The sequence below is a fragment of the Ctenopharyngodon idella genome, chromosome 19 (genome assembly GCF_019924925.1).
Source record: "Ctenopharyngodon idella isolate HZGC_01 chromosome 19, HZGC01, whole genome shotgun sequence".
Taxonomy (NCBI): Eukaryota; Metazoa; Chordata; class Actinopteri; order Cypriniformes; family Xenocyprididae; genus Ctenopharyngodon; species Ctenopharyngodon idella.
The window spans coordinates 30,044,293-30,070,921 of NC_067238.1; the positions used below are offsets into that span (position 1 = coordinate 30,044,293).

Sequence of the window (26,629 nt, forward strand, 5' to 3'; positions counted from 1 at the left end):
CATAAAGTATATTTGTATAATTTAATATAGTTAATTAATACAGGTTTGTGTAAACTCTGAGATTGCATTTAACTGTTTTTATTCATTTTGAGGAATACTGAATGTTTTCATGCAAGTGAGATGAGTAAATGCATGTTCACGTTTAGTCTAGAACTACAATAACCATCATGTTTACACAGCACACACAACAACTGCACTTTATTTCTCTTAACATGGCGACAGGAGAGCTGTCAGTCAATAATTGTGAAAAAGTAACTTGTGTTACTTATTTGAAAAAGAAAAACATTTTGCTGTAAATTGAAAAAGTCAAGTGTTACTATACTAGTTACTTGAAAAAGTAATCTGATTATGCAACTCAAGTTACTTGTAATGCGTAACCCTCAACACTGTCTGTAGTATGTATACTAAGTGCTCAATAGGTGTGTTGAAGCGCCGCTGCACAGACCGATCGGTGTCTGACATCAAAGTACAGCGAGAGATTCAAAAGCATACTGAACTTCCGTCTGCTCTCAAATCGCTCTTGTGGTACTTTGATGTCATTCACCGATCGGTCTGTGCAGCGCCACTTCAAGTTGAACACACCTAATGGCTGCGTCCGAAATCGCATACTCAAGTAGGTACTACTTTTTCAAAAATTCCGTGGCCTCATGGGATAGTAAAGTGTCCATCGTATGCTCACCAGAAGACTTTTTGGGGTACTTTTTGCCTAGTCTTTAATGAGTACTGTGAATTCAGATATACTTTTTTCACTTACTATATAGAAGGGAAGTATGTGATTTTGGATGTGCTTGACTTGACCTTCCATTTGCTGTCATTGTTAATCCAGGAGCAATATCAGCCACAATTTTAACTCCGGCTGCATCTGAAATCGCATACTTCCCTACTATATAGTAGGCGAAAAACAGTATGTGACAAAAGAAGCATGTCCAAATTCACAGTACCCATAAAACAGTACCTGGATGACTTACTACTTCCGGTGAGATTCTGAAGTGTGCATACGATGGACACTTTACTATCCCATGAGGCCACAGGAGAGGATTTGTGAATGGCAGTGAAGCGCTGGTAGGTCACATGATAGTGTCAACATGGTGAATGTAGTATGTCCGGATTACATTCACACACACTCATACTATATAGAAATGTACTTTTTTTTAGCAGTTGCAAAGTAATTACTTTTCAAAATAAGTACCTACTCAAGAGAGTATGTGATTTCTTTGGCATCTTCATTATTGAGCAGACTACCAAGTTTTATGCAAAGTCAATTTTTTCTTTCCCCAAAGGATAACAATCAAACACACAAGTGCACAGGTCATGAAACATCACAGTTTGAAACATTTATTGTTGGATAGTGTGTAAGGTTTCACAAACTATTTTTTTTTAAATAAGCACCACTATTTTAAAAAATATATATATAAAAATTACAAAAATACAAGCTATTGAAACTTTAGTTAGAATTAAATGAAAAAAAAAGTAATTTAAAATATCAAAAAGAATATCAGAATTAAATTAAGTTTGATGAGTCAACAATTAATTTAAAATGATTAGATTTTTTTGTTGTTGTCAGACTAACGATATAACAGACATTATAATATAGGCCTATATATTTCTATATACTATAAATATATATTTTTTTTAATTTTTCCCATTTCATTTAATCCAAAAACAGATTACGAAATACTGTTAAACGCCTGTTCAAGATGGAAACACGCCTCCTCTGCATGTCACGTCACGTGATGTAACCTGAGCAGCGTCTGCAGGTAATCAATCAATACTGATGCTCGAGTTTGCGCTTCACTCAAGCTCAATAACTTTAATATCAAGTTTACAGATAGAGGCCTGTGCGCGTGGGCAACACGATGGCCGAAGATGCCTTGTTTGCCAGTGATTACGGTGGGTGATTTGATGTAAATGAGCTGATTGACTCATTGTTTTTGACACCGATAATTGTCTAATTGGACTCATTTCTAAAACGGATAAAAGGTCTAATGGTTTGATACTCAGGGCGGAGGTTCAATTTATTCTCTAATTAGTGATAAAGAAGCACGTGGAGAAAGCGTCACATTCAACACATCACCTAAAAGTATTTTTTATAACTTTAACTGGATGATAAAGTCTCCGGCAGTAACATTTTTATAGTTTACACACACACACACACACACACACAGAGAGAGAGACACGTTAGTAATTTTTTACGTGGTTTGAACAACAGTAACATTCAACGTATAAAGAGCTTTGAGCTGTAAAATGTTTTATGATAAAGTTAATCTAAAACTAAAACGGTTTCTTTTTGAAGCAAGGAGAGCCATGATTCGAATTTAAAGGGATAGTTCACCCAAAAATGAAATTTCTGTCGACATTTACTCACCCTCAAGTTGTTCCAAACCTGTATGATTTTCTTCTGTGGAACATAAAAGAAGACATTTTGAGAATGTGTGTGTGTGTTTTAATACAATGAAAGAACAAAAATGGTTTGGTTACCAAAATTCTTCAAAATCTGTTGTGTTCCACAGAAAAAAGTAAGTTATACAGGTTTGGAACAACAGAAAGGTGAGTAAATGATGACTGAATAGTCATTTTTGGTGAATTATCCCTTTAGAAAACAAAATTTGAGCGTTTTATAGGTCCGAGAGATAATAATCAGTTCTGAATTAAAGTAGATTTCATTCATGGCAAGTTTGCTGGTTAGTGTTACTTAGTCTTTTTCTTGCAATCTCATGTTTATAGATGGTCCTTGTCCTCTGTGTGAAGAGGATGAGCAGAGAGGGTATTGTAGATACAGAAATGCAGAGAAAGAGAATGAGAGAGAAATAAACAGTGATGCAGAAGAAGTGGAAGACAAGGAGTCAAGCGAGTTCAAGAGTGACTCCGAGCTGAAACTAGAGGAAATAACTGAGCAGAACCGGACTGCAGAACCTGAAGAAAGGAAAATAGAGACGAAAGAGGAAGAAAAAACTGAAGACACCAAGCAGAAAAATGAGAAAAGCACAGAAGAAGAGCAAAACAAGAAAGTAGATATCGTTGAATCGGATGAAGAAGATAAGCAGGAAAGTATGTTAGGTTTAAAAGATGATGAAACAAAGACAGATGGTGATGATGATGATGAAGAGGCAAGTGACTTGCTGGTGCCTCCTCTAGAGGATGACTGTATTTTGCAGATGGGCCCAGATTGTACTATAGACCTGGTGATGGTGTGTGATCAGTCGGTAGCGAGGTGTATGAATGAAGACCTTTTGTTATGCCCCCCCAAGTCTTCAGATTTCTCCCAACAGCCCTCTATAAAATCCCCACTAAGACCATTATCTATCACGTTACCGCCTCAAAATCCCACAGCATTCCCCTTTCAGCCCCAGCCGCTACTTCAACCTCAGGTCCCACCACAGGTCCAGTTGGAGGCCCCGTGTCTGGGCAAACGGCCCTATGGAAGCAGCCCTGCTGTTGATCCCCAGGCCATGAGACCGCTGGAGGTGACGCTGCGGCAGGTGTACACCACTCGCCGATACACCCGCTTCGCCAGCAGAGCGGCCCTTATGCCTCTAGCCTCCGTCGGAGGAGAAACCAGCACTCAGGTTTTACCTTCCATCAGCGCTGACGTGCCTCTAATGCCTCCGAAGAAGAAAACACGCACCTTCTACAGCACTGGTGAGAGAATGTACATATCAAAGGAGTGGTTCGCCTGAAAAAAATGAAAGTGTCATCATTTACTTGCCTTCATGTCATTCCGAACCTGTATGACTCACAAAGATATTTTGAAAAATGTCTGTGTTTTGCTGTCCGTACAATCCTGTTTAGTGTTGTTTTGGACCCCATTGACTTTCATTGTGTGGACAAAAACATTCTTCAAAATATCTTCTTTTGTGTTCCACGGAAGAATACTTGGACTTTAACATATAAATATGTGTCTATAAAATATATATATATATATATATATATATATATGTATATATATATATACACGCATATATATACAGCACTGGTCAAAAGTTACTATTTTTAATGTGTTTGAAAGAAGTCTCTTCTGCTCATCAAGCATGCATTTATTTGATGAAAAATACAGAAAAAAACAGTAATATTGTGAAATATTTTTACAATTTAAAATAATAGTTTTCAAGTTTAATATACTTTAATTTATTTAATTATATTTAATAAATTTATGAATTATATTTAAATGAATTTAAATATAATTCATTTCTCTGATGAAAAGCTGAATTTTCAGCATCATTACTCCAGTCTTCAGTGTCACATGATCCTTTGGAAATCATTCTAATATGATGATTTATGATCAATGTTGGAAACAGTTGTACTGCTTAATATTTTTTTTTATAACCTGTGATACTTTTTCAGGATTTTTTGATGAATAAAAAGTGTAAAAAGAACAGTGTTTATTTTAAATAGAAATCTTTTGGTGACAATATACACTACCGTTCAAAAGTTTGGGGTCAGTCATTTTTTTTCTTTCTTTTTTTTTTTGAAAGAAATTAAAACTTTTATTCAGCAAGGATGTGTTAAATTGATGAAAAAAGTGATAGTAAAGATTAGAAAAATATTTCTATTTTGAATAATTTCTGTTCTTTTTACCTTTTTATTCATCAATGAATCCTGAAAAAAGTATCACAGGTTATAAAAAAAAAAGCAGCACAACTGTTTCCAACATTGATAATAACTGAGTATCAAATCATCATATTAGAATGATTTCTGAAGGATCATGTGACACTGAAGACTGGAGTAATGATGCTGAAAATTCAGCTTTGCATCACAGAAATAAATTATATTTTAAAGTATATTAAAATAGAAAACCATTATTTTAAATTGTAAAAATATTTCACAATATTCCTGTTTTTACTGTATTTTTGATCATATAAATGCAGCCTTGATGAGCAGAAGAGACTTCTTTCAAAAACAAACTTTTGACCAGTACTGTGTGTATATATATATATATATATATATATATATATATATATATATATAATATGTGTGTGTGTGTGTGTGCGTGCACTGGTTTGACCTACATTATGAGGACTCAAAGTCATTATATTGTATAGTGTGTTTAGGTTTCAGGCCACGCCCCCTACATTATGAGAACATGCCGATGTCCTTATAATTCAAAACGCTAAATAAACATACTAAAAAAGTATTAAAACTGCAGAAAGTTTTTTTTGTGATGGGTATATTTAGGGGTTAGGGCTAGAAAATGTCATTAGCTCAGTATAAAAACCATTACGCCTATGAAATGTCCTCATAATAATAGGTGTACCAACATGTTTGTGTGTGTGTAGATCAGTTGGAGGAGCTGGAGCGTGTATTTCAGGATGATCACTACCCTGATGGAGACAAGAGAAAGGAGATCGCGGCCTCCATTGGTGTTACGCCCCAGAGAATCATGGTCACTGCCCACAGGCATCCATTCCTTATGACGCCCCTTCTCACATTAATCTGTCATTAAATTAATCAAAATACATGCAAGTGTCAATAATTGTACTCTGATCCTCGTATCAGGTGTGGTTTCAGAACCGTCGAGCCAAATGGAGAAAAACAGCGAAAACCACAACAAAAAAGCCTCCTGCTAGTCGGGGTCAACCTTGTGTCCAGGTCAACAGGTTAGTGTTTACACAATGCAGCAAACATATTGTGTGATGTAATGCGTATAATCTATTGTGTAATTCATTTGTGTGTGTGCAGGCCACCAGTTTTCACAGCTCCTGCTGTTGCATCTCAACATCCCAAGCCTGGGAACACACTCCCCCCCTACAGTACCATCAGGACCAGCCGCACCAGTCCACAAGGTCACATGCTCAAACATACACCTTAACCTTTTAATTAAGCTCTATGTTAGGACTTGAGCTATTTAATTCAATTATGCATTAGGACTTAAACTGTTTAGTTAAACTACACAATAGGACTTACACTATTTAATTAGAGCTAATTGAAAATGCCTGCGCATTCAAAACATGGGCACCTGTTTTGGAAACGCTTTATTTCGATAGTCTAGAAGTAACTTTTCATGTACATGTCAACTTATTCTACTAACCCGAACCAAACAGTCTACCTATACTTTAATGAGAGTTAGGGCGTACTCACACTAGGTGCTCTGAACTGTGCCCGAGCGCGTTTGACCCTCAAAGCCCGGTTCGTTTGACAAGTGTGAGCGCTCCGTTCCGTGCCCTGGCGTGGTTCGTTTAGCCGTCCCTGGTCTGCTTGGAAGAGGCGGGCCAGAGCGCGGTTCGGTTGGGCTCGAGCGCGGTTCGCATGCAGTGTGAGCACTAACCGTGCCTTAGTACAGAACAGCTGCTACTTTTGTGTGTGCTACTGTCATCATTACAAACATCTTTATTACTACTCTGATAGTACACTTATCAATTCATGTAATTAATTTGAGTGTATTTGGCTTTATAACGGGTCTGCTTCTCACCTTATTGATGAACAGGAATTGTAGTTTGCGAGTAAAGCTGCAAACTCCTCCATTAACGTCAGCTGTAATAATCCTCTGATATGTGCAAGTGAAAATCGCTGCACGGCATAAAAGATAAATATATTAGGCAGTATCTTAGCGAAAGTGCATTTCTTCCTGTTTTCTTCCATTCAAAAAGTTGCATCATATATGACGTAAGCATGCTTCGGCCCGGAACGTTAAGTGCAGTGTGAGTGCAGGCCAGCGGGGGAGGGGGGACAATCGCGCTCGGGCTCGGTTCAAGGCAACCGTGCCTAGTGTGAGTACACCCTTAGTTGACATGTAGTTACTTGTACACCGATCAGGCATAACATTATGAGCACTGACAGGTGAAGTGAATAACACTGATTATCTCTTCATCACGACACCTGTTAGTGGGTGGATATATTAGGCAGCAAGTGAACATTTTGTCCTCAAAGTTGATGCGTTAGAAGCAGGAAAAATGGGCAAGCGTAAGGATTTGAGCGAGTTTGACAAGGGCCAAATTGTGATGGCTAGACGACTGGGTCAGAGCATCTCCAAAACTGCAGTTCTTGTGGGGTGTTCCCGGTCTGCAGTGGTCAGTATCTATTAAAAGTGGTCCAAGGAAGGAACAGTGGTGAACCGGCGACAGGGTCATGGGCGGTTCATTGATGCACGTGGGGAGTGAAGGCTGGCAAGTGTGGTCCGATCCATCAGACGAGCTACTGTAGCTCAAATTGCTCAAGAAGTTAATGCTGGTTCTGATAGAAAGGTGTCAGAATACACAGTGCATCGCAGTTTGTTGCGTATGGAGCTGCATAGCCGCAGACCAGTCAGGGTGCCCATGCTGACCCCTGTCCACCGCCGAAAGTGCCAACAGTGGACACGTGAGCATCAGAACTGGACCAAATTCCCCAGATCTCAATCCAATCGAGCATCTGTGGGATGTGCTGAACAAACAAGTTCGATCCACCTCGCAACTTACAGGATCTGCTGCTAACATCTTGGTGCAGATACCACAGCACACCTTCAGGGGGGAGTCCATGCCTCGACAGGTCAGGGCTGTTTTGGCAGCAAAAGGGGGACCAACACAATATTAGGAAGGTGGTCATAATGTTGTGCCTGATTGGTGTAAGTACTTGTTGTAGAATGTGGACTATCAATATAAAATGTAACCCCTGTGTTTTGTGCAAATGCAATTTTCTGTGTGCATCAGGTCCAGGTTGTGTTGACGTGGCACCTTGTGTGTCTCAAGGAGGTTTTTTGGAGTACATGCCCCCTCCCATGCACAGTCCTCCTCCGATACGACGAGCCTCCTTGCCTCTCATCACGGCATACAACCCCTCCACTCACACCGTGTCCCTGCTGCTCGACACACCTGAACACAGTGAGCCCAGCTCCGCAGACACAACACCGCTGAGTTTGCAGACTGACACAGGGTTAGTATGAAACTAGGTTACTCATCTCATGCAGTTCCCTTTTTAACCACTAGGCGTCACTAGACGGCATTTTATATAGTGATTTTTCAGAAGTGGAGGCCTGTACTACAGTCTAGCAGGTGTTCTTGCTGCTAAATGTCTTAATATTGTTGGTAGTCTAAGTCTGCATATCTGGCCATAGCTGTGGAAAATCTGATCACAAAGAGGATGGTTTTTTTTTGCATTAAATTCACCAAAAATGACAGTAAAGTTATTTATAATATTTATATTTCAAATAAATGCTGTTATTTTTTAACTTTCTACTCATCACAGAATCCTGAAAAAAAAAATGTGTATCAATTTTCACAAAAATATGAAGCAGCACAACTGTTTTCAACATTGATTATAATAATAAATGTTTCATGAGCAGCATGTTAGAATGATTTCTGAAGGATCATGTGACTCTGAAGACTGGAATAATGATGCTGAAAATTCAGCTTTGATCACAGGAATAAATTACATTTTACAATATATTGAAATGGAAAGCTGTTATTTTAAATTGTAATAATATTTCAGAATATTATTGTTTTTGTATGCATTTGTTTACATGTACAATTAATCATTTAGCATATGCTTTTTCTAAAATGACTTACAAATGAGTAATTACTGTATTTTTTTATTTTATTTAATTTTTAATAATGCAGATTTGGTGAGTATGAGACTTTTTTTAAAAAACAAAAAAATCTTACAACTTGAATTGTAGTGTATTGTTGGTAAAACAACAACAAAGAAAGTCATTTTGACATTGAATCAGTTTTCTTGCCGCTTTCTTTAGAAAAAGTGTTTGTCTGTAAACTGTATCATATAATGGACAAGATAGAATTATTAATGCATAAATCAACCTATTTAGTTTCCACACATCATGTCATTATGTCTAAATGTATATAATTCCTATAATTATTCATATAAAGTAATTATATTAATAATATTTAGTAATATTGATTATCATTATTCATTTTAGCTCTTGAAATGTTTTATATAATAATGTACATTTTATGGATTATGATATTGACCTTTGTGTTTGCCATGTAAATATCATGGCGTAAAAAATTAATAAACAAACAAAATATCATTTTAACTCTTTCCCCGCCATAGAGTACCTCAGGGATGGCGTGTTTTTGTAGGCCAACCCGGAAGTTAGCGGCGCACGGGTTCCCTCGATCGAAAGCCAATGCATTTTTCCCACAGACTTTTGGAAAATCGCAAAAAATAAGCTCTGTGTTTAACAAAGGGTTATGACACTTACACGTGTTGTCTATCAAGATAATCTTTACAAGTTAACACAACATTTATACATTTTGAAGCCTAAATAAAGTCATCAGATATAAAAAGCTAACAGTAGGCTATAAACGGACTACAGCACGCCATGGTTGCGGATCAACGTCACCACCACCAAGCTTCCTCAAACTTTATTTAGAAAACAACTTTATTTAAAAACATGCTCGCTGATTATGATCTGCGCTGTGTATGAATACTTTTCCACTTTTTCATGAGAAATGCTGTCCAAATGTCCTGTTTGTCATGATAACATCTAAAGTCCCCGCCAAAGGAAGTAGTTCCTTTTAGCAATTTGTTAGCAACCACCGTTTTTAAGACACAATAAAGGTTTAAAAAATCACAAGTGGGTTATAACTGGTGTGTTTTTTGTCATGGATCAAAACGTGAAAATATTTAGAGGCTTAGTTAACCACAGACCTTATTTTATCAGCAAAATTTTATTTAGCAAAAACCCATTCAAAAAACCCATTGACTTTAGGGCGATGGAACTGGAAGTCCTAAAATGCTAACTCGCTTCCGGGTTTTGCATACAAACACAAGTCATCCCTGAGGTACTCTATTGACAGAATTTTCTGTCTTTCTGTGTTTTCACTGTTGTAAGGTAGGGGGCGCTGTTACGCATCTTCTGAGGCCATATCCACACGAAACACGGGTATTTTCAAAACCGGTTTGCCGTTCGTCCACACGCAAACACAATATCAGGTCACTGAAACCAAACCTTTTTGAAAACTCCTGCCAGAGTGAAGACTTTCAGAAACTCTGGTTGCAGTGTTGTCGTGGAGCCGGAGATTTTGGCTTGTGACGTCAGAGTGCGCGCTGTTATCTCCTTTGTTTGATGTCAGATTGTATGCCGCTATCTCCTTTCTTTACATGTTGTTAGCCTACCAGAACCAGTAATAACCTTTTTTTCAGGCTTCTGATTGGCCAACATGGCTTTAAAGTTAGTGTTATATCGCCACCTGTTGGTTTGGCATACTCTTGACAGCGCTTCACAGCGCGTTTTTGCATTTTCATGTAGACGGATATTTTTTTAAATGCTTGTGTGGATGTGATTTTTGTGGTCTTTGAGGAAAAAAAAACATTTTCTCAGCCTTTTTTTTTTTTTTTTTTTTTTTCCTAAGCTTACCCACATTAAAGTTTTGATATAAAAAGAATGCATGACGCTAGAATAAAAAGGTTTTTTTTGTTGTTTAAAAGCTCTTTTCTTTGTTTTGATATATTGCATGTTTAGATATTCATACAACGAAATATTCTGGTGGCCATGAAATTTTTGACTGATCACATGTGCTCCACTGTCTTCATTCCTGTTGGTTGTCACTGCACTGCTTGTTTGCATAAATTAAAACTTGGACACGCCCACATCATGTTGCTGCAAACCACCAGCTCTCATTAAAATCAATGCAATCTGGTTGCTTTGTTGCTGCAGGTGGAATACCACCTTTATGTTCAAAACAATCAAATCATTTAATGTCACATGATTTTGATCCTCAAATCTATTTCTGCTGTTCACAGGTTTGACTATGACAGCTTGGGCAACTCTGTAAAGATGGACTTCATGACTTCTGCTCCACAGAACAGCACTTTAAATTACCAGCTCAACACATTTCCTCAACAGTCTAACACCTTATTAACTCAACAGACTAATAGTCTCCTACCTCAGCAAACAAACACTCTGTTACCCCAACAAACTAGCTGTCTAATGCCCCAACAGTCCAGCACACTATTGCCCCAGTACTCTCACCTGTCGTACCTCACGCCCTCTCCTTACCTCACGCCCAACCCTACCGAGAGCAGCAGCGCTCCATATCTACCACTCAACAACACTCTGCCCGCATACACCAGCAGTGGACACGCGTATCTCCAGCCTCAAACCGGCAACCAGATGCTGCTCCAGTCTGGAGTTCATGGTAAGTCCTCCACATTACACCACTGGAGGAAGCATCTCTATTTAAAGTGTTAACTTACATGTTTCTATAAAGCATTTCAGGCCTACCCTTGGGCTACTGACATGTATAGTCAGCCGGGTCAGTATACACAGGCGGTGTTTCGGCCACAGTTACCGTCACAGGGTCATGAGAGCCAGTACACTCAGCTCCTGCCCCAGCAGCACTACGTTCAGCTCCAAGGAGCGCCGCAGCTGCCCAGCTTACCCAAACCCACCCCTGACCCCCTACTGCCCAGTGTCAAGGTGGAGTCTGAGGACATGGGCCACAGTCAGCCAATCAGAGTCAGCGAGGCGGAGCCTACCTTTCATTGTGATTTTTCACCGATCAACTTTTAACATCAGCAGGTGATGTTTTTTTTTTATTGTGCTGTGTGACTGTATACAGTCTATATGCACATATTTTGCGTTTTATAATCGATAATAGAACAGTGTGAGTCATTATTATTTTTGAAAATGGGTCAGGGGATGCTGGAGGTTCTGAGGAGAAATTTTAGTGGAAAAAAGTGCAAAAAAAAAAATCTAAAGACTGGAAAACATAGTTTATACAATAGTTCATTTCATTAAGTTAAAAAAAAAAAAAAATCTCTAACATCTCTCCTTGCAAAGTGTTTGTGTTGAATCAGGATTATTATAGTTAACTAAAACCATATAAATAAACATTTTTTTGTTACTAAAATAAATGTTAAAAGCAAGTGAAATTAATTAAAAAAAAAAAAAATAGATCATATATTTGCCAAGGCAACATTTCTCGTTTACCTTTAGTTTAAATAGTTGTAGTGAAATAACTAAAACTGGAATAAAAAATATAGACATTAGACAAAAACTAGACATTTAAAAAAAATAAAAGAAATGCCAAAAACACAACAAATTCACTAAAACTTTAAATAAAATTAAAATGAAAACTGAAAATATAAAAATAAAAATGAATTCAAAAAACTTTTTTTTTTTTTTTTGTTACTTGAAATAAAATAAGCATTAAAAGTAAGTGAAATGAATAAAAAAAAACAGATATAGTGAAAAAAAAATTCTAAGGCAACATTTCTCATTTACATTTAATTTAACTTATACTAATAATAACTAAAACTAGAATAAAAATTAATTAAAAATAGATATTTAAAAAAAATAAAAACTAATAAAAATGACAAAAACACTCACAGCACATTCACTAAAATAAAATGAAAATGAAAACTGAAAATAAAAAAATAAAATGAATTTAAAATATTAATAAAAGCTAAAGTATAAAAGTCAACTTAATTTAATGTATTATAATGTAATTAAATAATGATTAAATATAATTTATGTAGTTGAATTATTAATTCTATTATTAATATATCACACAACTATTTTTTTTGTACAGTTTAAAGGTGCAATATGTAATATTTTTGCAGTAAAATATCCAAAAACCACTAGGCCAGTGTTATATATTTTGTTCACTTGAGTACTTACAATATCCCAAATGTTTTCAACTATTTGTAAATCGTGAGAAAATTGCAATGTTAACCAAAGCTCCGGGACGTGTGAGGAGTCGCCTGTCAATTGCGTCATACCCGCGTTACCCTCGGTTTCCGGTTTTATTTTGTAGAAACCATGAAAACACCAAAGACTCTTTAATATATTACATGTTTTAATAGACAAGGGAACAACTGTTTTGATATATTTATAGACAGAAAACGAATTATTGTTATATAGCTCAGCACGTTTAGTCTTATTGTTTAAATCTAATTTTCTTGATTTTTTGCGAGTACCATGCTTTACCATGCCTCAGAGAAAAACACTATTTTGTCAAGTAGCTAACATAGCATAATCAGATGCAGCTTTATTTTTAGTAACAGTAATACAGCATTTTCTCCATCATACAATACGTTTTAAATTTTAATTGCATGCCATTTATCAACACAAGCCATCCAGCATTTAATATGACATTCCAAAATTGATCTATCTTACTGCAGTGTGTAACAGTGTCTCACAGCAGCCGCCGAGCGAACGCTCAGAGTAACGTTATAACATTTTCAACACACTCAAATGTATCTAATATAATAAACAGAGATGCGTTACCTCATACTCATGACCGGAAAAGCGGCAGCGGCGCCGGCGCCTGTGGCATAATAAAAGTTCCGCTGCTCGCGGCGTGTATAATAATCACATCCATGAACATGATTTCTTTCTGAGTCCTATCCCTATTCTTTTCCACCGGCTATGAGGTGAAGACCACATGTCCCAAGATTCCGCGCTCAAACTTGGCATCATCAAGCTACGCCTTTGTTTTGAATAGGCCTCTAGCGACCTCTAGCGGACAGAATTCTTACATACTGCACCTTTCAATGGGTCTTGATCCATGACTCTTATGTATCTGCCTTTATATTTTACAATTGGATATTTGAGGGTCCTTGGTATCAAAAAGTTTGAGTGTAGCGATTATATACACAGCTAGAAAACACACTGATCTTTTGACAGGTTTTGCGGGATTTTTAGAGGGACCAACATTGTCAGGCTGTCAAACCAGCTGTTTCATTTAGCAAAGTTCTGTTGAGGTGCCCTTTTGTGTCTGTGCCTGATATTAATGATAAACATCTGTGTTGTGTTTCAGGGTACCGACTGAGAAGATCCACAGGCAATATTTTCATTTCTTTATATGTTTGTCTTCTGTTTTTGCTGTGGTGTGCAGGAGCTATTAAAATGCTCTTTCTCTAATGTTTTGGTGTGTTGGTTATTATGTATGAGCACAATATTTAGTGGACTAGGAATCAGTGATGATTCAGGCCTTTATGTTTGGCCACCCTTTTTTGTATTTCACCTACTACATAGTAGGGAGGTATTCGATTTCGGACACAGCCAGAGATTGAGGAAAAAAAGTGTGTAAGAGCACCTGTAGAAGAGACTAGCAATTGCCACAAGGGGGCGCTGTTTTACAAGAGCATTGATCTCAGTTTAAGAGTCCTGCACACTTCTCTACAACACATTTCTGAGGTCTTTTTGAAAGTTTTTGTTGAAGCATTCAGTCCTCCTCGCCTTTCATCACTACATGCTTTTATTCTTTCTCTCCATAGACCTACTCAGCTACTCACAAGTGGGACTGAATAAGGAAAGGACATGTTTTTTTTTTTTCAAAGATATTTTTGTACAAAGAAAAAAATGAAGACGCCAGAAACACTGCATGATCATTACACCACAGCCTGCTCTTACACAGTGTTAATATAACCCTCACACATACGCAAATGCATGCTCTAGTTCCCTTCCACTTCCTGTCTCTGGTTGCCTACAGATGTAGTGAGAAACTTGGTGAGATAAAAGTAAACGCCTGTGGCATGTTTGCTTGTTAGTCTGACCTCTTAATACTTACAAATTAAATCATTGGGAATGCAAACTTCAGTCATGGGTAATTATTTATTCAGTGGTCACTCTAAAGAATGTTAAAAGGCTGCAAAAATACAATTAAATAACATTAATGATGAAGTTATTTATTTGGTTACATAAACTTCAACTTCAGACATTCTACTGACTATAAGTAACTTTGTAACTACATGTCAACTAACTCTAATTTATTATTAAATATTAATAGTATTAGTAGACTGTTTAGTATAATATGTTGACATGTAGTTGCAAAGTTGCTTATAGTCAGTTCGTTACATTTGAACAGTTGCTCAAAGTTTTTAGTGTCAAAGGAATTTGCATGTTTAGGTAATTACTGTAGTTGCACTCTAAAAAAAAACAAAAACAGGGTTAAAAATAACCCAAGGGCTGGGTAAATATAGGACAAAACACATGTTGGGTTAATTTTACCAACCAAACAAATTGGGTTGTTTATTTAACCAAACATAATGTGTTGACTCATTTTTACTACAATACTAGCTTATTTTTATTTATATTTATATATTAATGTTTATGGATTAACTTAAAGGAACACTCCACTTTTTTTGAAAATAGGCTCATTTTCCAACTCCCCTAGAGTTAAACAGTTGAGTTTTACCGTTTTCGAATCCATTCAGCCGATCTCCGGGTCTGGCGGTACCATTTTTAGCATAGCTTAGCATAGTTCATTGAATCTGATTAGACCGTTAGCATCTCGTTAAAAAATGACCAAAGAGTTTCAATATTTTTCCTATTTAAAACTTGACTCTTCTGTAGTTACATCGTGTACTAAGACCGACGGAAAGTGAAAAGTTGTGATTTTCTAGGCCGATATGGCTAGGAACTATACAGTCATTCCGGCGTAATAATCAAGGAACTTTGCTGCCGTACCATGGCTGAAGCAGGCGCAATGATATTACGCAGCACCTGTGACCACCTGCTTGCACAGGGAGCGTGCCTTGCAACCATGGAGGCATTTGTGAGAGGCGCTGGTAATATCATTGCGCCTGCTGCAGCCATGGTACGGCAGCAAAGTTCCTTGATTATTACGCCGGAATGAGAGTATAGTTCCTAGCCATATCGACCTAGAAAATCGCAACTTTTCATTTTCTGTCGGTCTTAGTATACGATGTAACTACAGAAGAGTCAAGTTTTAAATAGGAAAAATATCGAAACTCTTTGGTTATTTTTGAGCGAGATGCTAACGGTCTAATCAGATTCAATGAACTATGCTAAAAGTGGTACCGCCAGACCCGGAGATCGGCTGAATGGATTCGAAAACGGTAAAACTCAACTGTTTAACTCTAGGGGAGTTGGAAAATGAGCCTATTTTCAAAAAAAGTGGAGTGTTCCTTTAAATCCTCTAAACTTTTTTAAATACTCCACACAGCCACTGGTTTGCATGATAATTCCTTTATTTTTGATCATATTTTATATTATAGCATATTTTATACGTTTTTAATACATATTGCCTACATTTAAGCTCGTCTAACAAATATTAGAAGTAAAAGTTAAACATTTATAAGTAATTCAAGTGTTATCGACCGGTCTCTGTTGTCCTGTTTCCACCGTAACGGCACTGGATCTCGTGCCGGAGATGACTCGCGTTCAGCGGGGGAACTGCTAACTACAGACCGCCGCTTGCGTTTCACTCGTAGCCGAAAAATGCTGTAACTGACTCCATAACCTGTCCATAAATAATCAGTGTACAACTCTGAGAACATATTTTATGTTGCTTTGCATAAAATTAAACGATATACAGAACAATAACGAATTTTTAGATAAAATAAAACATACACAAACATGTATTTTACCGAAGACATGCAGCTGCACCGCTCTCTCCTGAAGAGGCCGCAAAAAACGTGATAAATAACTCAACCCCTGGGTTATGTCTGACGCAGGAGCTGAGTAACAAAAACTATCCAAACACTGGGAAAACCCAAAAAAATGACTCAAAAGTCTCAACCCAGGACTTGGGTAGAAAAAATAAGATTTTTTAGAGTGTGTTTGGCCATAAATATGTTAGTCATTTCTCACTATCAATGTTTAATTTTATCTTTTATGTAGAGTTGTTCATCAAATAATGTGATGCATCCTTCTACGAATTTAAAGTGTAGAATCTCATGGTGTAACTCATGATAAAAATCACTAAAATCAGCCTAAGATGATGATAAAAATAATTCGTGAAGTTCTCGGAAAGTACACAGGAAGCCCTGACCACCACACAGGAACCTACAAGTGCATGCGTATTCGTCGGTAACAGCAGGGAGGATTCATGTGTTTGGTACTGAGTGTGTTCAGCTCGTTTGTCACATTGTGAAAGAGTCGAAGAGAAAGATGTCTGGAACACGTACACTCTGCTGCCATGTCAACACGGCGACCCTCTCGTTTGCCATCTTATACCTGGTAAAACAGCTTCAAACAAACATATACACCCACATATAGATGCTGTATACAATATGTGTTTATATAGTTACAATTAAAGAGTGCTTTCCTGTTCTAATCCTCTAATTGTTGGTTAGTATAAAATATCAGGTGAATTCACTTGCAGTAATAGTTCAAGGTACTTTCAAAGTCACTAGAGTGTATGTGAATATATAAAAGTTTTGTACTCTGGTAAGACAGCACAGCCATTTTGTTGCTGTTATTTGTCAATTGCACACACTTAAAGGAGAAGTTTGTGCAGGTAGAGGAAGCGGGCTCCATTTTTAAGTCATCAGTTACTGAGCCTCAGATTCGATGCTGACTGTTCTTTTGGTTACACTTTATTTCAATAACCCACTTTAGACATTAACTACAAGTAAATTTGCATATACATGTCAACTTATTCTACTAACCCTAACCAAACAGTCTACTAATACTCTTAAGAGTTAGTTGATGTGTAGTTGCAAAGTTACTTATCTAAAGTGCACTATCAAAATAAAGTGTTACATTTCTTTTTTAACACAATGTTTGTCGTACAGCACTAGCCATCTCTTTATCTGAAGCTGATATTTATTTAGCAACCAATAGATGAGATAAATAGAGAAACTACATGCGTAGACTACTGAGAAACAATTTTTCGTCATGATCTGAAAAAAATGGAGTGAGAAATTGATATTCCAAATTGAATTAGATACTTTTAAACAAACCGTATTATATAATTGATGCAATGAGATCCAGGCAGTCGAAGAAGTCGATGAAAACTGAAATGGAAGAATATGAATAATCAATAACGAATAAATGATAAGCAAATTTAATACATAAATACATTGTTGATACAAAAGACCAGAGGTCCAGCAATCAAAAGTCTATTCTGAGTATTACAATAGATATCAAAAGGCTGGAGCGCAAAAATAGCAGAGAGTAAGAAGTCAGAAGCAGAAGAAGTGAGGCTAACACAGACCGAGGTCAGTTATATACCTTAAGTGTAGGATAAGAAAGGTCAGACTGAACTCTCCATTGTGTCAGTGGTGTATGTTTTCGTGACTGGTCCTGTGACAGTTAACATTAACAACGCAAGATGTGGGTTTAACACCTTTTTGGATCAACAGGAATTGGAAAGCTTGCACATTTCAAATATCAAAAGTCTTACGTTGTACAAAATATTATTGCAGGAAAGATACATCTTGTTCAAATGAGCAACAAATTCTGAGAACATCGTCACTCCTGCAGTACATGGCAGGTGTCCAATATCTAACCACAAACGAGTACAAAATATCTTGTCACATTTATAGGACCATTTGAAGAACAACTGAAGACAACAAACATCAAATAATACCTTGAGAAGGTGAAAATATAATGAAAAATAAGCATAAATGAGTAGTAAATACACAAAATGCTGGGTTAAAAACAAACCAAGTTGGGTTTAAAATGGAGAAAAACCCAGTGGTTGGGTTGTTTTAACCCAGTGGTTGGATTAAATGTTTGCCCAACCTGTTAGGTAGTTTTATTTAACCCAACTATTGTTTAAAAGTTTAGGTTCATTTTACTTTGGGTTCATTTTAAGCAAGTAATACAGTCATTTTTAAACAATAGTTGGGTTAAAAGCATGTTGGGCAAACATTTAACCCAACCTCTGGGTTAAAACAACCCCTTTGCTGAGTTTTCAACCCAACTTGGGTTGTTTTAATCTATCATTTTTTAGAGTGCAGCAATTGGGTTGTTTTAACCCAGTGGTTGGGTTAAATGTTTGCCGAACGTGCTTTTAACCCAACTATTGTTTAAAAATGACTGTATGTCTGGCTTAAAATGAACCCAAAATAGGTTGGAAATTAAAAATCAGACATAATTACTAGAGGCAACAATAATAATCAAAAGGTGAACATTTATTAATAAGCAATTTAATAAATGTTTATTGTTTAATTGTTATTCATTAAACTTATTAATAAATGTTCATTTCCAACATATTTTGGGTTCATTATAAGCAAGCAATACAGTAATTTTTAAACAATAGTTGGGTTAAATAAAACTACCTAGTTGGGCAAACATTTAACCCAACCACTGGGTTGTTTTAACCCAGCATTTTTTTTTTTTTTTTTTTTTTAAGAGTGCAGCAATTGGGTTGTTTTGACCCAGCGGTTGGGTTAAATGTTTGCCCAACTAGGTTGTTTTATTTAACCCAACTATTGTTTAAAATGACTATATGTCTGGCTTAAAATCAATCCAAAATAAGTTGGAAATTAAAAATCAGACACATAATTACTAGAGGCAACAATAATAATCAATAGTTGAGCATTTATTAATAAGCAATTTAATAAATGTTTATTGTTTAATTGTTATTCATTAAACTTATTAATAAATGTTCATTTATCAAACATACTTTGATTTTAAGCAAGCAATACAGTCATTTTTAAACAATAGTTAAATAAATTGGGGTTAAATAAATCTACCCAGCACGCTGGGCAAACATTTAACCTAACCGGGTTTGTCCATTTTCAACCCAACTTTAACCCAGCATTTTTACTTGAATATGTGATAAAGATTAATATATAGAGTAGGATTACATGGATATACGAAATTAAAGATATTGATAAATCATAAGCCGTAATGATTAACATGAAATGTGAATAAAATGCATGAATATGAATATTGACCATTTTTGACACACCAATAATCATTATCATCAGGTTTAGGAATAAATACGTTTACAGGAAACCCTCTGTCTGTATTTAAACCTCTATAGGATATCTAGCTGAGGGAGGAGGTTGTGTCTATGTTATGTAATTTACACTTTTACAGGTTTTTCTGAATGAACCGCTGTTCTTGTGTAACTTGTTCTGTTGGTGTTGGCTCTGAGGAGAGAGACCAAACAGTCCGGCTGCCAGAGTACACACAAACTGAGACACACGTTTACCTTTATGAATTCATTCTGTTACTTTCATTTCATCTGTACCCCCTCTGTGTGTGTGTGTGTGTGTGTGTGTGTGTGTGTGTCCCTAGACTTTTAATGTGCTGAAACTGGTGGGCATCTTTTATACGGTTTCATGGGAGAAACTGGAATATTCTGTCCCTTTCATTTATCAAAGGCTCCCAGGGGCCAGCGTGTCTGTAAGTTCATTTCACATAGCTTCATTCAGTTACACCTTATTTGTTACTGTGTAATTATACATTTAAGTACTGAGCAATATTAATTAACTACATGTACTTACTATAGAGTTAGGTGCATAATTCATAGTTATTACTATAGTAACTACATGTAACAAGGACACTAATATAAAGTATATATTTCTTATTTCAGAATTTCACGTGAGCGTTCACATGATCATTATCACAAATGTAATATTTGATTAGTGACCTAGAATTAAAACAGAATCAAATATTTCTTCATTTTAATTATTTCTAAAGTTTGTGATCGGTAAGATTTTTTTTGAAAAAAATCTCTTCTGTTCACCAAGGTTGCAATTATTTAATCAAAAATACAGTAAAAAAAAGTGAAATATTTTTACAATTTAAAATAACTTTCTATTTGAATATATTTTAAAACATAATTTATTTCTGTGATCAAAGCTGAATTTTCAGCATCATTACTCCAGTCTTCAGTGTCACATGATCTTTCAGAAATCATTCTAATATGATGATTTGCTGCTCAAGAAACATTTCTGATTATTATCAATGTTGAAAACAGTTGTGCTGATTCATATTTTTGTGGAAACTGTCATTCAATTTTTTCCTAAGAAAATGTCTTATCTTTAAAAACACCTTTAATTTATCTGTACAAAACAGAATCTTTTCATGAAATCTTAAATGCTGCATCTTGACCAAACATTGTTCACGCTAAAAAATGCTGGGTTAAAAACAACCCAAGTTAGGTTGAAAATGGACAAACCCAGCAGTTGGGTTAAATATTTGCACAACCTGTTAGGTAGTTTTATTTAACCCAACTATTGTTTAAAATTACTGTACTGTTTGCTTAAAATGAACCCAAAGTATGTTGGAAATTAATATTTATTAATAAGTTTAATGAATAATAATTAAACAGTAATCATTTATTAAATTGCTAATTAATAAACGTTCACCTTTTGATTATTATTGTTGCCTCTAGTAATTATGTATCTGTTTTTTAATTTCCAACATATTTTGGGTTCATTTTAAGCCAGTATATAGTCATTTTTAAACAATAGTTGGGTTAAATAAAACTATCCAGCAGGTTGGAAAACATTTAACCCAACCGCTGGGTTAAAACAACCCAATCGCTGGGTTTGTCCATTTTCAACCTAACTTTGGTTGTTTTTAACCCAGCATTTTTTAGAGTGTTCGGTATAAGACTTTGCAGAAACTAATTAATCCTTTAGCACAACACAAACATTAAAATAATCATAGATAATATAGAAATAATAGAAGATTATTACAAATTGAAAGCCATTAAATTTCTCTGTCTTTGTTTTTTCCAGTTGACATCAGCACTAATGTTCTGATGCTGTTCATGATGTCGATCTCTGCTGTGCTGGCTCTTTTCTCTCGACGCAAGGTACCGCTGGACGTGTTTACTGCCGCTCACTGAAAAACACTCTAAACATAAATTCATGGAAATGTGCTTTATGAGGGGAAAAAATACAGCGATGCATTACGAAATACATTTGAATGCATTCATACATGAATAAATGCATAGATATGAATTAAGTTAATATTTCATTTTTTTTCTTTTTATTTATTAAAAAAAACCATTAAATATTATTATTAAAGAAGCATAATGCTTATACCATTTTAGGTCAAGATTCAATCTCAAATAATTGCTTTCTTACTACAGCAGATTATGTTTCAATTTCACATTTCAACAGGAACTAAATGTATACACTATTGTTCCAAAGTTTTTGAAAGAAGACTTTCATGCTCACCAAGGCTGCAATTATTTAATCAAAAATACAGTAAAATCAGTAATATTGTGAAATATTATTATAATTTAAAATAACTGTTTACTATTTTAATATATTGTAAAATGTAATTTATTCATCAAAGCTGGATTTTCAGCATCATTACTCCAGTCTTCAGTGTCACATGATCCTTCAGAAATCATTCTAATATGATGATTTGATACTTAAAGGATTAGTTCACTTCAGAATTAAAATTTCCTGATAATTTACTCACCCCCATGTCATCCAAGATGTTCATGTCTTTTTTCTATACTCGAAAAGAAATTAAGGTTTTTGAGGAAAACATTCCAGGATTTTTCTCCTGGAATTTTTTACAGTTTCAGTGCAGCTTCAAAGGGCTCTACACGATCCCAGACGAGGAATAAGGGTCTTACCTAGTAAAGCGATCGGTCATTTTCTAAAAAAAAAAAAAAGAAATTATATACTTTTTAACCACAAACACTCATCTTGCACTGCTCTGCGATGCGCCACGCACTACGTAATCATGTTAGAAAGGTCACGCATGATTTAGGCGAAAAACTCTATCTTATTTTCTCCTCCAACTTCAAAATTATCCGATATTGTTGTTTTACCTTTTTTTTGTAAAGGGTGTTTGGCTTAGTCTTTGCATATTTGCTTTGTAGACACTGGATCGGTACTTTCACCGTGACGCATGACCTTCGTAACGTGATTACGTAATGTGTGGCACATCGCAGAGCAGTGCAAGACAAGCATTTGTGGTTAAAAAGTATATACATTTTTTTTTTTTTTAGAAAATGACTGATCGTTTCGCTAGATAAGACTCTTATTCCTCATCTGGGATCATGTAGAGCTCTTTGAAGCTGCACTGAAACTGAAATTTGGACCTTCAACCCGTTGGTCCCTGTTGAAGTCCACTATATGGAGAAAAATCCTGGAATGTTTTCCTCAAAAACCTTAATTTCTTTTCGACTGAAGAAAGAAAGACATGAACATCTTGGATGACATGGGGGTGAGTAAATTTTCATTCAGAAGTGAACTAATCCTTTAAGAAACAGGATTTTGTTGATAAATAGAAAGTTCCAAAGAACAGCATTTGTTTGAAATCATAACTGTCTTCACTTTGATCAATTTAATGCTTTCATGCTAAATAAAAGCATTAATTTCTTTCAAAAAAAAATAAAAAAATCTGACCCCAAACTTTTGAATAGTACCTTTTTGTGTCTTTTTTATGTACAATAGGACGTGTTTGAAGGTGATCATCTTATTCATGTCACTAAACGTTATTATATTACACTTAGTTTACTTTTCCTAGCATTCACTTACTAAAATATTTCCTTTAACCCAGAACATAAATATTCATGCCATTATCATACTGTGCTGTTTGAATGCACACCATATTCATTCCAGCAAAACTCATTCTCACTGAAGCGTTTACAAGAACAATAATAAATCTGTGCTACTGAAGTCAAATATACATACTAAATCTGTAATGAAACCATCTGTGTGGTGATACGATTTAAATAAGTCTAGTCGGTTTTTGTTTTATAGGATGTGTATGTATGTGACTGTGCAATGGTTCAGTGAGTGTGTGCGCAACTTCGATTTTAAACTCTGACACCAATATTTACCCAGCTTCCAGAAAGAGAGCTTGTCTCAATATTTATGAAGCTGGGGAAACACGAAATCCTCGCGCTCTCTCCAAACTACACATTTTAAACCCGATCAGTCTATAACAGTCAAACAAATAGTTTTTCCCCTCTCAATTTCTTACTTTTTTGCATTTGGCATGTGAATGATTGAATGTGTGATTGAACATTTCTCTTTCTCTGTTTAAGGGCCCGATGTTTGTGCTGCCGTTTGTGCTGATGATGTTCGTGGAGTTGAGTCTGAGTTTTCTCTGGCTGTGTGATGGAGCCTGGATTCTGCCAGGGATCCCCACATACAAAGAAGTGCTGCAGGCTGTAGTGAGAATCATACGTGCATACGTTTGGACATGGCTATTTAGATGAAATCAGTATTTTGTTAAATTTCACCCAATTAATGTGTACTTGTGTGTGTTCCTAACAGAAGAGACAGAAAGGAGTCAGTATGTTGAATGAGGAGGACATTGGCCAGTACGCCATGTTGTACAGTGTGGCCTTTATGGTGGACGTACTGCTGAAGGTATAAGTCTTATGTGTGTGTGTGTACAGGTAAACCCTACGTTATGGGGACAAAATGTCCTCACAAAGATGGCAATATCTGAAATCCTTGTCCTTGTGGGGGCATGTTTTGATCCCCATGAGGAAAATTCCTTATGATATGTTTTTTTGAAAATGTAAAAATGCAGAAATTTTTCTGTGATGGGTAGAGAATATAATATACGGTTTGTACAGTATAAACATCATTGAAAACCCAACGTGTGTGTGTGTGTGTGTGTGTGTGTGTGAGAGAGAGAGAGAGAGAGAGAGAGAGAAAAAGAGAGAGAGAGTGTGTGTGTAATGGGGTTCAAAAGTCTCATACTGCATTAAAAAACATTGAAAAACCAGCATTCAAAATCATATTTAAACTAGAAAATAAGTTTTAGGATTTTGAAACATATTTATAGCCGTTGTCAGACCACCAAATATTAAAAAAAAAATTGTTTTATTTTTCAATTTTACTTTGAAGTCGATACAGTATTGTTCAAAATTTTGTTTAATGTTTCTGAAAGACATCTCTAATGCTGTCCAAGGTCGTATCTATTTGATCAAAAATACAGTAAAAACAACATTGTTGTGAAATATTTTTACAATTTAAAATATGTGTGAATATATATGTGAATATATTTTAAAATGTAATTTATTCCTGTGATCTGAATTTTCAGCATCATTTCTCCAGTCTTCAGTGTCACATGATCCTTCAGAAATCATTTTAATATGATGATTTGCTGCTCAAGAAACATTTATTATTATTATCAATGTTGAAAACAGTTGTGCTGCTTAATATTTTTGATGAAACCATAATAAATTTAAAGGGTTGGTTCACCCAAAAATGGAAATTCTGTCATTAATTACTCACCCTCATGTCGTCCCACACCCGTAAGACCTTCGTTCATCTTCATAACACAAATTAAGATATTTTTGATAAAATCTGATGGCTCAGTGAGGCCTCCATTGACAGCAAGATAATTAACACTTTCAATGCCCAGAAAGCTACTAAAGACATCGTTAAAATAGCCCATGTGACTGTAGTGGTTCAACCTTAATGTTATGAAGCGACGAGAATACTTTTTGTGCACCAAAAAAAACAAAATAAGGACTTTACTCAACAATATCTAGTGATGGGCGATTTCAAGACACTGCTTCATGAAGCTTAACGAATCTTTCGTTTCGAATCAGTGGTTCGGAGTGTGTATCAAACTGCCAAAGTCACGTGATTTCAGTAAACAAGGCTTCGTTACGTCATAAGTGTTTCGAAACGTTTCGAAATTTCAATGGTTCACGTGACTTTGGCAGTTTGATAAATGCTCCGAATCACTGATTCGAAACAAAAGATTCATAAAGCTTCATGAAGCAGTGTTTTGACATTGCCCATCACTAGATTTTGTTGAATAAAGTCGTTATTTTGTTTTTTTTGGTGCAAAAAAAGTATTTGCCTCGCTTCATAACATTAAGGTTGAACCACTGCAGTCACATGACCTGTTTTAAATGTCTTTAGTAGCTTTCTGGGCATCTGAAAGTGTTATCTTGCTGTCAATGGAGCCCTCACTGAGCCATCAGATTTTATCAAAAATATCTTAATTTGTGTTCCAAAGATGAACGAAGGTCTTACGGGTGTGGAACGACATGAGGGTGAGTAATTAATGACAGAATTTTCATTTTTTGGGTGAACTAACCCTTTAAGGATTCTTTGATAAATTGAAAGTTCAAAAGAACAGCATTTATTTGAAATAAAAATCTTTTTGTAATATTATAAATGTCTTTACTGTCACTTTTGATCAATTGATGCTTCCTTCCTTGCACAAAAAACTCATTATACGTTGTTGTTTTGTCTGCTGCTCTGAATTATACAGTCTAAACCAAAGCTCATTTGCTTGTAAGGGGGGGTTTGAGGTATGAAAGCGATGTATAGAGCCAGTCATAACGTGTGTTTGGTCCCTCTAGTTGATTGAGAAGGATTTAGGAAAAGTTAGAGGGAAATTAAACTGCCCTCTGGATGGTTTCTGCATAACTGTGTTCATTTATATGCTTAGAATAATTGTGCGTTTGGGCTTTTATTAGTATCCCTCTGTTTTCTGTGTAGGTGTATATGCTTCAGGTGTCAATGAGGTGTTTCTACGCCCTAAAGGAAAAAAGGCTTGCTGCCATCCATGTTGACACTGGAAATACGGTGACAGTAAGTCCATTTATAGTACAGATTGTTTTAGTGTGACAAGATATAGTGGTTGTAATGTTGCTGTATAACACACACACATATATATATATATATATATATATATATATATTAGATTTTTTATAGCAGTTCATCTACTGTTGTGATCGAATAAAACAAATCACCATTTTGTTGTGTTTTTGACTAACAGGTGAAGCTGCCTTCTTATGATGAAGCTCTCAAAATGAAAGCAGAAGACACACCCCCGAACTATAATGAGCCTTAAAATGAAATGAATACGTATTTCCGGCATGCTTTTATGACGCAAACGAAAACAAAAAACCACAAGCACAAATATTCACATGCATGCTAAAAAACCAGAAGCAACACATAAACAGACATGCCTATGCTTACATCCTTGCTTTGGCACAATAAAGGTAATTAATGAATTAATGATTTATGTGTTTCTGATTATTGTGTCTTTACTGGTTGGGGAAGCATGGAGAAGGGAGACAGGCATTCAGTTTAC

At 35.8% G+C, this 26,629-nt stretch overlaps 2 protein-coding genes across 3 annotated transcripts; both read left to right on the forward strand.

Annotated features, from left to right (window-relative positions):
* The first annotated feature begins 1,198 nt into the window (after positions 1–1,198).
* LOC127501680 (homeobox protein NOBOX-like) lies at positions 1,199–13,798 on the forward strand. Of its 2 annotated transcripts, XM_051873822.1 has the most exons (9): positions 1,201–1,890; positions 2,725–3,639; positions 5,274–5,380; positions 5,494–5,594; positions 5,677–5,780; positions 7,623–7,845; positions 10,675–11,069; positions 11,142–11,452; positions 13,695–13,798. In XM_051873822.1, the coding sequence occupies exons 1-8, from the start codon at positions 1,857–1,859 to the stop codon at positions 11,441–11,443; spliced, it is 2,181 nt and encodes a 726-aa protein (XP_051729782.1). In that variant the 5' UTR covers positions 1,201–1,856; the 3' UTR covers positions 11,444–11,452; positions 13,695–13,798. The 2 variants fall into 2 exon arrangements, with proteins under 2 accessions (XP_051729783.1, XP_051729782.1); XM_051873823.1 differs by lacking the exon at positions 2,725–3,639 and having other exon boundaries at positions 1,199–1,890.
* A 2,905-nt stretch (positions 13,799–16,703) lies between these two features.
* LOC127501700 (lysosomal-associated transmembrane protein 5) lies at positions 16,704–26,553 on the forward strand. The gene is given in 8 exon segments (XM_051873853.1): positions 16,704–16,861; positions 19,877–19,952; positions 19,955–19,984; positions 21,328–21,404; positions 23,604–23,732; positions 23,836–23,931; positions 26,032–26,124; positions 26,312–26,553. Coding segments are annotated over 8 exon segments (645 nt in total). The 5' UTR covers positions 16,704–16,792; the 3' UTR covers positions 26,387–26,553.
* Positions 26,554–26,629: the final 76 nt, after the last annotated feature.